The sequence below is a fragment of the Eurosta solidaginis genome, chromosome 4 (assembly GCF_040869045.1).
Source record: "Eurosta solidaginis isolate ZX-2024a chromosome 4, ASM4086904v1, whole genome shotgun sequence".
NCBI classification, from domain to species: Eukaryota; Metazoa; Arthropoda; class Insecta; order Diptera; family Tephritidae; genus Eurosta; species Eurosta solidaginis.
The window spans coordinates 104887460-104900607 of record NC_090322.1 but is presented as its reverse complement, the minus strand read 5'-3'; the positions used below and the strand labels follow the sequence as shown (position 1 = coordinate 104900607).

Genomic DNA, 13148 nt, shown 5'->3' with positions numbered 1-13148 from the left:
GCGCCCTTCCTGTTGTTTTTGTTGTTGTAGCGATAAGGTTGGTCCCCGAAGGCTTTGGGGAGTGTTATCGATATGATGGTCCTTTGCAGGATGCAGATCCGGTACGCTCCGTTACCACACCATTAAGGGGCTAGCCCGACCATCTCGGGAACGATTTATGTGGCCACATTAAACCTTCAGGGCATCCCCTGCCTCCCCACCCCCAAGATCCGTGAGGAGCTTGGGGTCACCAGATCCTCGTCTGTTAGTGCAACAGCGTTCGCCGCGGATAGGTGAGGCTGACAATTGGGTTTGAAGAAGCTATATATTGCGCTGGCAACCCGAAGGTTTGCGCTACACAGCCCCTTGAATGTGGTATTTTAGTCGCCTCTTACGACAGGCATACCTACCGCGGGTATATATTGACCCCCTAACCCGCGCCCTTCCTCCTGTACTAACCTTTTGCACTCGCCAGGATAAATGCCTGCTTATCCTTTTGCTCAACGGCCACCACTACGAGGTCCTGAGTAGTGTAATTAGGCAGCATATATGCATGCAGCTGTTTCCTTACCATTACTACAGCTCGCAACCGTCCTTCCGTTTGCGCGTAGTAAACGCCAAACCCGCGCGCGCTAAGTCCAGAAACCTTTCCTCCCGATGAGATCCACGGCTCCTGGATCAGCGCCACGTCAAACGAACCCTTCTCAAGGGTTAGGAGGCATTCGCTCGACGCCACTTTACTGTGTTGGAGGTTTATCTGTAAGACTCGCAGCACCGTTGGGCTGTTTGTCCCCCTCCAGCACCTTCGTTGTGATGTCGGCGTCCTCCCCTTGACCTTTTGGTTTAGAGTATTCGAGGCCCACTTCAGCCTCTCGTAACTGTTGTACCGGGTGTTCCTCTGTGCGAGTCACATCACCATTTGGCGGTTAGCCCTCTTTTAACACCTTCGTGGTGACGTCGGGGACCTCCACCTGTCTTTTTTCCCTAAGGCTTTTGAGGTCCTTTTCGACTTCGCCCACCTCTAGCGTGTTAGGATTTTTATCCTCGGCACTTTTTTTCCTGAGTCGCATGTTGTTGTTGTTGTAGCAATGCTTCGCCCCACCTAACAGCCGCGACCGATCACAAATTGTCATCAATATCCTCTAACGGGAGTCCAAGGAAACTTGCCATTTCAACAGGGGTGGACCATAAGGAAAGGGGTGTTAGAGACGTTGGTTCCACATTACAATTAAAGAGATGGTTGGTGTCATGTGGGGACACATTGCAAGCGGGCATACATTTTGTATGTCGGGGTTGATTCTGGATAGGTAAGAGTTTAACCTGTTACAGTATCCAGAACGAAGTTGAGCAAGAGTGAAACGCGTTTCCCTGGGGAGTATGCGTTTCTCTTCCGCGAGATTTGGATACTTTTCTTTAAGTACTGGATTCACCGGGCAATTCCCGGCATAAAGGTCCGACGCCTGTATATGGAGTTCACCAAGGACCTGCTTGTGTTTTTTTGCTTCATACGGTTAGGTTCTCAGGTGCCGTATTTCCTCAAAATGCTTACGGAGATGACTCCTTAAGCCCCTAGGCGGTGCTGGTTCATCAATCAGATGTCTGTTGGGATCCTCAGGTTTCTGGGTGTTCAACAGGAACTGTTTGGTCAGCATCTCATTGCTCTCCCTGATGGGGAGTATTCTCGCCTCATTATGCAGATGGTGTTCTGGGGACATAAGAAGACAGCTCGTGGCTATTCTGAGAGCAGTATTTTGGCAGGCCTGTAGCTTCTTCCAGTGGGTAATTTTTAGGCTTGGCCACCATATGGGTGACGCGTAGCACGTAATCGGCTGGCTAATTGCTTTGTATGTAGTCATGAGCGTTTCTTTATCTTTTCCCCAGGTACTGCCAGCGAGGGATTTGAGGATTTTGTTACGACTCTGAATTCTCGGAACAATTGCGGCTGCGTGGTCACCAAAATGTAGATCCTGATCAAACGTCACACCCAAGATTTTGGGGTGTAGGACAGTCGATAGCGTAGTGCCATCGACGTGGATGTTCAAAATGGTCGACATTTGGGACGTCCATGTTGTAAATAAGGTCGCGGAAGATTTAGTCGGTGATAATGCCAGATTTTTCGCGCGGCGAAAAAAACTGGAGAGATCAGGGAGGTAGCCGTTTATTTTATTGCATAGCTCATCGATCTTTGGGCCTGGGCCTGTGGCCATTATTGTGCAGTCGTCGGCGTAGGAAACGATTGTGACTCCTTCCGGTGGTGAAGGTAGAAATTAAACAAAAGTGGGGATAGGACACCACCCTGTGGCACCCCTTGTTTAATTCTCCTTGGTTTTGATGTTTCGTTTCCAAATTGCACCGATGCCTGCCGACCGCCCAGATAATTTTCGGTCCACCTTTTAAGACATGGGGGAAGGGTAGACCCTTCCAGCTCTTGCAGTAACGAGCCATGGTTGACCATATCAAAATCTTTTGATAGGTCTAGCGCTACGAGTACTGTTCTATGGTGGGGGTATTGATTTAAACCGCAATTTATCTGGGTGCTAATGGCATTTAGCGCGGGGGTAGTGCTATGGAGTTTTCTGAAGACATGCTGATGAGAAGCTAGCTGCAAATTTGCTTGGAAATAAGGGAGCAAAATGGCTTCAAGCGTCTTTGCTACTGGCGATAGGAGAGATATCGAACGATACGACTCTCCTATGTTAGCTGGTTTCCCAGGCTTTAGTAGCGGGACCACCGTGGCCATATTCCATTTCTCGGGTATGACAAAGGTGGAAAGAGACAGATTGAAGGCATGCGCTAAATATTTGAAACCCTCTTTCCCTAGGCTTTTAAGCATCGGCATGGCTATGCCAACCTCAACCTCTTTAGCGGTGATGGTGCTTGGTGACGCGCTGAATTTGTGTTTATGTGCGTGTCTATTGGCTCTCCGTCTATCTTTGTCGACCGTAGGATGCATTATATATTGTCGGCAGAAAGCGCTCGCGCATTTTTTCGCATCCGACAGCACTTTGTCGCCAAAGGCGATGGAAACTTTGTCTTTGTGCTTAGTCGGATTCGATAGGGACTTTACGGTGGACCAAAGTTTACCCACACCGGTAGAGAGGTTACAACCTCTTAGGTGCTCCTCCCATTTCGCACGCTTGTGTTCGTCCACAAGCAATCTGATGCGTTGGTTTATATCCCTTATTTGGCGGTTGCCTGGATAAAGCTGTCTTATAAGGTCACGTTCTCTCGCTAGGTTTGCGGCCTCCGCCGGGAAGTGGGGCCGGATTTCGGGAATTCTTCCGGCGGGAATGAAACGTGCCGAGGCGGATTCAATGACCTTACGGAAGGCACGCTCCCCTTGGCGGGCATCAGTCGGGATAGGGAGGGCAGCAAAGCGGTTGTCTGTAAAAGATTTATATTCTTCCCACTTTCCTTTTTTGAAGTTTATGAAAGTGCGTTTTTCGGTGACGATGAAGTCGGCGGTACGCTCGAGCGAAATAAGTATATGCAGGTGGTCGGATGCCAATGTTACCATCGGCTGCCAGTTGACGCAGTTTAAGAGTTCTGCGCTCACGATTGAGATATCTGGCGAACTGTGACAGCTTCCTACCATACGTGTGGGGGCGTCTCCGTTTATTGTGCAGAATGTCGTTTCCTCTATTTGATCCGCCAACATCTCACCCCTACTGCCCGCCCGCAAGTTTGAGTGCCATAGATCGTGATGGGCATTGAAATCGCCTAAGATAATGCGATTGTTGCCAGTGAGTAAGGCTCTGATATTAGGGCGGTATCCACTGGGGCAACAGGTGGCAGGAGGGATGTAGATGTTGATGATTTCTAGGTTTGCATCGCCTGACCGGACAGATAGGCATTGACGTTCTAAGACATTGTCCCTGCGGTCGATGCCAGGATCAAATATATAATATTGCACAGAGTGGTGTATGATAAACGCGAGGCCGCCTCCATTTTCGCTCTCACGGCCTTTCCTGTGGACATTATACCCAGAGCAGGTCTGCAATGCAGATCTTGCTGAGAGTTTAGTCTCTTGAATCGCAGCAATGCCGATGTTGTGCCGCTTCATGAAATCGACTATCTCCGTAATCTTCCCAGTTAGTCCATTACAGTTTAACTGCAGAATTCTGAAGTGCATAAGTGGAGACGCCGCCACTCTGGGGATAAGTGACGGGTGACTACGCCTGGGTTGTGGAAGGCCAGGACGCAATTGCTGTTGTGGCCCTGGGACTGGGCATCCTTGGGCAAGCATTGGGGTACCCGGATGATTTGGGTTTGCGACCTGGCAACATGGCGCGATAAAACCCGTCGGGGGTTGCCGTCGCGGAGACCAGAACATCTAATAAAGTGGCACCACACAAGGCAGGAGCTGCATTGGGCGGATGTCGCAAACCTATATATTCTGTGCTGGCAAACGGTGCAAACGGGGTTAGGGACTAAGAGTCTGTTTCCCTGACCTACACGATTGCTGCCGGAAAATAGGGGGAGAGAAGACGGGGGTAGGGGCTGATGCTCAGCATTGCTACCGACTCTACTACGAAGGTAGTAGTTATGAGTGGTAGCAGCTGTTTGAGTTGTTGGCGCCGCGGGGCGCGAGCAGCAGCGGGTACTTGTTGTGGCTTGCTCAGCAGCGGGGCTGCTGGAAGGTAGTGGGGGGGAGGGGGAGGGGGGCGCTTAGGCGTAGACTACGGGACGCCCTTGGGCGTGAACAGCAAGGAGCCACAAAAGATTTATAAAAGTTACGTGGACGTCGGGTTTTGGGATCAAGCCCAGAACAACGTGTCCGATGCAACCATCCCTTACACGAGACACACTGAACAGAGTATGATCGTCCTAAAAAGATTCTTTTCCGGCAGATGCAGCAAAACTATTTCTCAGGACCGGGGTCAGGAGACGGACCCGGATTGGATTCGATGCCTTCCCGGAGTAAGAGAATATGGAGTAGTCCTGGGGTCACACTGATATGACAGTCCTTGGTCGGGAAAAATCCCGAGTCGCTCCGGTACATAGAACCGACTGCCTTGAGTCGCATGTAAATTTTGCCAGTGCCAAAGCACATTTTGCCAAGCTGCGTGTACAAAATATCCTCCGGCTGCTTGTTTATTTGGAAGATGTAGAACTGACCTTCCTCGGCAGGCCGAGATACAGTAAGTATCTTCCAATCCTGTTTCGGTATATTCGGATTCTGATTCTGCAGAAGTCGCAGTGTATCCTCCGACTTCATCACGCATGGCATCCCTACCTTAACTTTTGGTACCGTGGGGATTTGCGCTTTATCCATCACCTCAAACCGCGCGTTCGTGCCTTGCCTTTGGAGGTTTGGAACCACTTCCTCCAGCCACCGCAAGCTCGCGATGTTGTCGCACGCTATCATCTTCACACCATTATACTAACCCCCCGAATCAAAGGTTGGAAGGGGCTTACTTGGTTGTTCCCGCATCATCTTAAGCATTAAGCTAATAAGCTCCCTTTCCACAGATCACCACCTTTCAGTAGTCATTTGTCCGAACGGACTTCTACGATCAACCAGCGTCGGTTGTGATTCAAGGGGTTGTGTAGCGCAATATATAGCTTCTCCAACCCAATTGTCAACCTCACCTTCGAGCGGCGAATCCCGTTTCACTAACAGAAGAGGCTCTGGCGACCCCAAGCTCCTCATGGAACTTGGGGGTGGGGAGGGAGTGATGGCCTGAAGGTTCAATGTGGCCATATAAATCGTTCCCGAGATGGTCGGGCCAGCACCTTAATGGTGCTGTGTTACCGGAGCGTATCGGATCTGTATTCGACAAAGGACCATCACATCGATAACACTCCCCAAAGCCTTCGGGGAGTAACCTAATCGCTACAACAACAACAACAACATCAACCAGCGCCACAGTCAGTGACTGCTTTGCCACATTACTCATATTTTCGGGAAAAGCCGGAGTCTTTGTGTTATCTCCCTTTGGCACCTCCGAAAAAGCCGGAGTCTTAGCGTTAACTCCCTTTAGCACCTCCGAAAAAGCCGGAGTCTTAGCGTTGTCTCCCTTTGGCTTATCTCCTACTTCCGTAGTTGGAACTTCCCTCTGACTCGCAGCTTTCGAGGTCGTTGCTACCTCGCTATTGGAAATTAAAAATGCAAAAGAAAAATATAGCGATTGCTTCTATATATTTTTGAAAAATGTATTGAGACAATGATTGAAGTTTAGTCGTCTACTTCTCAAATTGGCACAACTCTTTAAGTGGCCTTAAAATAAGCCGAAGAATATCTAAAATGATCAACTTTAATTGCGTTTTCCCAAAAACTTAAATTTTGCGTTACATCTGCTTACAATAAAACGTGCGATGTATGTAACCGAAACTAGTTTTAGATTTTTACTATTTTGAAAAAAGCCAAAAAATTACTTTTATAAGTTGACTTTCTTTATAACAGTCAAAAATAACAGTTTAATTTTTACTTTTATTATAAAAGTAACAAATAATAGTGAACAATTGACTTTTATTATAAATTCGTTTTGTGTTGATTTTCCGACAGGGTGGTTAACTGATGTATATTGGAACGATTTTCCGCCATCCCTTGTCAAATATGGTTTGGAGACAAACAGGTTTCGGCGTTGCGCCATCATCAGTTCGCAGAAGGCAGAAGAACTCGTGTTGATCGTCTTACTTGACAGTTCCCGCTTGAGAGGCGGCCACCCTTCTGTTGAGAAGAAGGTTCATAGGCACAACCACAATCCATCCACATTGTTCGTAACTAAAATACATACAAAAAAATTATGTATTTCGATATAGCTCCAGGAGATTAGGATACAACTGATAAAAAAGTAGCAAGAAATTTTATTACATACCCAAAAACTTCAATAGTAAAATAAACTTTGCCGGTTTTCTCGAAACTCCTTGTGGACTTCCACAATTATCAAAGTTTCAAGAAAATTTTAAGTAGACATTTCAAAAAGTTTTTAGATTTTTTTTTTGTGTTTGTTTAAAAAGATTGACTTCCACTTAAGCTTTATTCTAAAATGCTCTGGCATAGACCAATACAGTGTTAATAAATTAGACGAATGTGAAATGCTTAGATTTATGTGTACTGATTGTGATATGCAGATGGTAGTGAGCAAAAATGGCAAACAACTATCTGAGTACCGGAATGAATTTGATAATGCTCTCAAGAAACATGAAAGAGAAATAAAGTAAGTTTTAAAAGCAGTTTAAGTTGCATTTGAACAAAATACGGGAAATTGCTGAAGGCTTCAAGCGAAGCAGCGAGCAGGTCTGTGATGAGTTGAAAACAAACAAGGATGACAATAAGAAAATGATTGAATAAATAAGTAAAGAGAATAAAAAAATGTGCAATGAAATAAAGAAAAATGTTAATAGTGTTGAAGCCAAAGTGTCATACGCAGCGATAACAAAAAATTAAAGCCAAAAAAAGAAGTGTTGCCAGACATTAGAAATAATCATCCCTTAATTGTCAAGCCGAATAAAAGGCAAAATATTGAAAAAAGCAAAACTGACCTAAACTCGAAAGTTGATCCTAAAGAGCTGCAAATAACTAATATAGTAGCAGACAAAGCGGAGTTGTTACTGTTGAAAGCGAAAATGATCATGAGCGTGACAAAATAAAAAATGCCATTGAGAACAATCTAGGAAATAACTATGAGGTTAAGATTCCCAAAAAAGTGAAACTAGCAGCCATGGCCACTGGTATAAATTTTAAATATAGCGACGAGGAACTGGTGCAAAGAATTAAACGACAAAACATTTGTTTAAATGAAACGGACATCAAAATTGTTAAGCAATATGAAGTGAAAAAGAACCCGAAAATCGACTATAATGCTGTGATAGAAATGAATGTTGCAGCGTTCGCAAATATACTAGCTGGAGAGAGGCTTAATGTAGGTTGGGAACGTTGCCGAGTATATGATGCAGTGCAGGTATTGTGTTGTTTTAAATGCAAATCACAAAGCGGCTGACTGCAAGGAAAAGGAAGTATGCACAAAATGCTTGGGTGAGCATAAACATACACAATGCATAAAGGATGCAGTAAACAGGTGCATTAACTGCATAAGAGCAAGTAAGGAGCTGAATCTAAGACTTGAAGAAAACCATGATACTCTGGATAGAACTTGTCCCATATACCAACAAAAGTTAAATGCAAGGAAAAGGAAAGTTGTTTATTAGCAACCAAAGAAGATCCTTAATGCAACACAAAAGTCAAAATATTATTTAAATCGAGATAGCAATATATACAACTTGGAATGCATTTATCTTAATATTAGTAGTATTATAGCAAATAAAATCGAGCTGGAACGTTTTATTGAAATAAGAATACCAAGTATTGTCTTATGTACGGAAACGTGTACAACAGAACATATCTTAAATTCTGAACTTAGTATTCCGACTTACAAACGCATTCGTTGTGACTCTCAAAGTAGGCATACTGGCGGTGTTGTCATGTATGTGTATGAAAATATAAAATTTAGCATAATTTATAATAAAGCTATCAACATGAATGTGTGGTGCATTATTGTAAAAATAAACAAATGCGCGTTAAAATGGAGAATCGGTGTACTCTATCACTCACCAAGTAGCAGTGACTCCACCTTTATTACTTATCGAAATGAAATCATCACTAAACATCTCAAGGAGGCGGATAATAATTTAATAATTGGTAATTTTAATATCAACGTAAAAGTATCGTCAACATATTCAAACCAGCTAACAAATTTATTTGCACAAATGGCAATGCTACAAAGGATAAACTTCGACACGAGGATAACAGAGTACTCGTCTACAAGAATTGATCTGCTATTCAGTAACAATGATAAAGTTAAAGCAGTGAATATAGGTGAACATCGCTTTTCTGACCATGAGACAATCCACGTCGAAGTGCCAACAACAAAGCTTTATAAAATGAGAAGATATGCTACAGTTACATGTTGGGAATACTATAGTGCTGAAAATCTTTTAAATTTGCTACGAACATTCTATTTCAACTGTATGTCAATTTCCGGAGTAGAAACTAAAACTAAAGCCCTGAACGAAGTTTTAACTGAGGCTATGAAAGCACTGACTTATATAAAGAGGACCCAAATGCAGATAAGAAATAAGTGGTATGACCGCGAATTAACAAACCTGCATAAAAGAAAAATAGAATCTTATAAAACTGCTCGAAATACTGGATTTTGGGACGAATATAACGCCATTAAGAAAATATATAAAAGAACCATAATTTATAAAAAAAAGAAATACATGGAAGATAGAGTAAATAATAACAATGGCGATAGGAAACGTATGTGGAAGTGTCTAAAAGATCTCGTCGAGCGTAATGATGTTAAAAAACATATCACTAAAATTGTAATTAACGGCGAATGCCTGGAAAATGAATATGATATGGCTAATGCCCTAAATAACTTTTTTATACAAAGTATTGTTGAAATTAATGATAGCATCGAAGAAGTTGTAAATGGGTATGAAATAAGCGCAAATCACAGTAATCCATTTGAAACATTTAAATTTACTGACATTGTAGTGGACGATATTTTTATTATCACAAAATCACTTAAAAACAAATATGGCGGCGACAAGCTTTTATCGGAGGGTGTCTTTAAAGATGCCATGATATATACTGCTAATTTCTACAAAGATCTAATTAACGAGTCCTTAAACAGCGGTATTGTACCTAGTTACTGGAAAATTTCAACAATAATACCTTTGGAAAAAGTAAAAAATACAATGAAACCTGAGGAACTACGTCCAATTAAATCGTTACCTACAGGTGAAAAAATTATGGAGACAGTGGTGAAGAATCAACTTGTGGCATACTTAGAGAAGCACAATGTGATTATCCCAGAACAATCGGTATTCAGCAAGAGCCATTCTTGTGAAACAGCGTTGAATATGGTAATTGCAGATTGGAAAGAAGAATTAGCGGACAAAAAATTTACGGTGTCTGTCTTCTTGGACTTAAAACGGGCTTTTGAAACTGTCGATAGATCTGAGTTATTGGACGTTATGTTTAAAACTGGTATAAGAGGAAAGTCGTTGGAATGGTTCCGGAGTTACTTGAGCGACAGAAAGCAGAGAACGATAATTGGAAAGGAAGTTTCATCAGTGGTGGATGTTAACATTGGTTTACCACAAGGCTCGGTCTTGGCGCCAATATTGTTTACATTGTATATCAATGATATCAAAAGATGCTTAAAATATTGTAAAATACGTATATTTGCGGATGATGCATTGCTTACCATAAGTGAAAAATATGCAGAATGTGCCATGCTGAAAGTATAAGAAGACCTGGACTCGCTATACAAATGATTATGCCTCAGGAAACTGAAATTAAATGTCGAAAAAACTAAGTTCATGATATTTTGTAAAAACACTAATATCATAGGTAACAATAGTTTAAATAATTTTACGCTGAAGGTGAAAAACATGGAAACCCAAAGAGTAGATAAAATTAAGTATTTAGGAGTTTTGATTGATGATAATCTAAATTTTGGAGAGCATGTAACTTATCTGGAAAGGAAAATTGCACAGAAAATAGGCTTCATGTATATAGAACATGTAAACACATCAGTCAAAGTCATAACATATTGGTTTATCGTTCAATTATTGAACCACACTTTATTTATTGTCCTACTATTCTGCTATTAAGTAATGATATATATATTAAGAAACTTCAAATACAGCAAAACAAGGCAATGCGATTTATTTTAAAATGTCCTCCAAGAACGCCAAAAATTGTAATGCTTAATAGATTAAACTGGCTTAGTATTAAACAGTCAGTTATTTCACATTGAAATTTATACATCAACTTAGGTTAGGAATGTTACCGAATTACCTGAGTAGTAAAATACATTATAATCATGAAATCCACAATTATGGAACTGGAAATTGCAAAAATATAAGACTGCCTAGAATAAGAACTGAGTTCGCCAAAAGGTCTCTATAATATTTAGGGTATAAAATGTACAATGAGTTACATTCTGTTTTTATATTGTACGTCGCTAAATGTGACATGAGTATTTATGTTAATCTGTTAATTTTAACCTAAACTAGGTCTTAAAGACCGTAATAATAAATAAATAATAAAATATTCTTTGAATTGAAGATCTTCAATATGCTGGCTAATATAATGTTTTATCAAATAACCGTTAGTTAATGTCACGCTGTCGGGAATCATACTTTTTAGTTAAATTAGGCAAAAAGTAAACACAATAAATATTGTTTTTTATCTTTTTAGATGGGTCATGCTTAGCGACATATCTATCCAATGGACATTTAACGGTTCATAGTCTTCCTAGTTTAAGGTTATTATTGGACACTGATTTTTTACCGTTGATGGAATTAAGGTATGTATATGTTTAAATCTTTTAACAAACGTTATTTTTACTACGTTTAGAGCAGTGGTACGCCCTTTTTATAGACGTTGTTGTGTCACTGACATTTGTTTAACTTTAGTATAGTCGCAGGAGCATTTCCATCGGAACTTAAATGTGCTATAGTTATACCACTTTATAAGAAAGGTAGTAGAAAAGATAAAAACAACTACAGACCTTGCCATCAATCTCCAAAATGTTTGAGAAACCTGTGAAGTGCAGAGTCTTGGCATATTTAAAAAAAAAAAACAAAATGAAGTACTTCACTCCAATGCAATTCGGTTTCCGCTCATGAGCTTCTACTGAAGATGCTTTTCTGGAATTTTTCTCTTTTATTATTTTTATACCTTTAATGAAAATGAAATGGTATATTAATTTCGTCACGAAACCCAAAATTGTAAGTACTTAAAGGAAAATAGATAGACCCACCATTAAGTATACCGAAATAATCAGGATGAAGAGCCGAGTGGATTTAGCCATGTCCGTCTGTCTGTTTGTATGCAAACTTGTCCCTCAATTTATATATGATATTTATATATAGTATATATATGTTGGTATATATAGTATATATATATATTTTCGCAATTTTAGCCCCATTTTAACAGCTAGAAGCTTCAAATTTCACCGAATGCTTACGTATATAGTATATATTGTGTCAAAAAATCATAGAGATCGGTGATATATATAATATATATATGATGGTATATATGGTATATATATATATAGTATATATAAATTTTTTTTTCGATTTCGGCCCCATTTTAACAGCTAGAAGCTTCAAATTTCACAAAATTCTTACGTGTATAGCATATATTGATGTCTGAAAAAATCATTGAGATCGGTGGTATACATAGTATATATCTCATACAACCGATTGTTCAGATAAGAAACTGCGCAATTTCTGCCCCGTTTTAACAGCTAGAAGCTTCAAATTTCACCAAATGCTTACGTATATAGCATATATTGTTGTCTGAAAAAATCATAGAGATGGTGGTATATATATTATATACTTCATATAAACTGTAATGTTTGCCCCTTTTTTACGGCTAGAAGCTTCAAAATTCATCAAATTTCATCAAATAGTTACGTTTAGGTCATATATTTTTGAAATACGTGATTCTTAGTCATAGTTTTTACATGCAGACCACAAAAAACGTGAAGCTTTGCAACCTCATACAAAGTACCTACCTATTTTTTATTTTATATTTATCTTAAAAATCGTTTAGATATGTTCAAATTTCACCAAATGCTTCCCAGCCAGCATTTTTTGAAAATTTTGATCAAAAAATATTCAAATATCATACCCCAAGATGATTAAAAACGTTCAAATTTAAAAGCATTTTCTGTTCGAAAATTAACGTATCGTCGGGAGAAAAATGTACCATAAATGTGATTATTCTTGAATAATCATTTATGATTCATATTTCGAAACGCTTTTCGTGCATATCTGATACTATTGTAAAATTGGGCTTTAATTGTTTTAGAGTAATATTTGAATGCTTTTCACAGTCATTTTTTAATCATATTTGTGAACATATTTCAATCATTATGGTTTAGATTTTTGAATCATTTTTGAATGCGATTATCATGCATTTATTCCTGATATCTCTTACAAAATAAGATACTACATGCTAATCTTATTCCATCAGGGGAAGAAAGCATGCGGAAGTGAGCTATTTGAACCAAAGGCAATTCGCAAACAAACTGGACCAATATATACCTGCGACTACAACATCCAGCATCAGATATGATCGTCAACATCTTAAAATACGATACGGTATGGGATGTTGAAGTCATATCCAGGTACATATGTCA

At 40.4% G+C, this 13148-nt stretch overlaps 1 protein-coding gene across 14 annotated transcripts in view; it reads left to right on the top strand.

Moving 5' to 3' along the window:
• The window catches only part of Tomosyn (syntaxin-binding protein tomosyn), an 835312-nt gene that overhangs the window by 491751 nt on the left and 330413 nt on the right, over positions 1 to 13148 (top strand). For all 14 annotated transcript variants that reach the window (XM_067782366.1, XM_067782362.1, XM_067782363.1 and 11 more), the window contains one exon: positions 11198 to 11306. In XM_067782366.1, coding sequence (XP_067638467.1) covers positions 11198 to 11306 — 109 coding nt within the window. The remainder of the gene's footprint in view (positions 1 to 11197; positions 11307 to 13148) is intronic.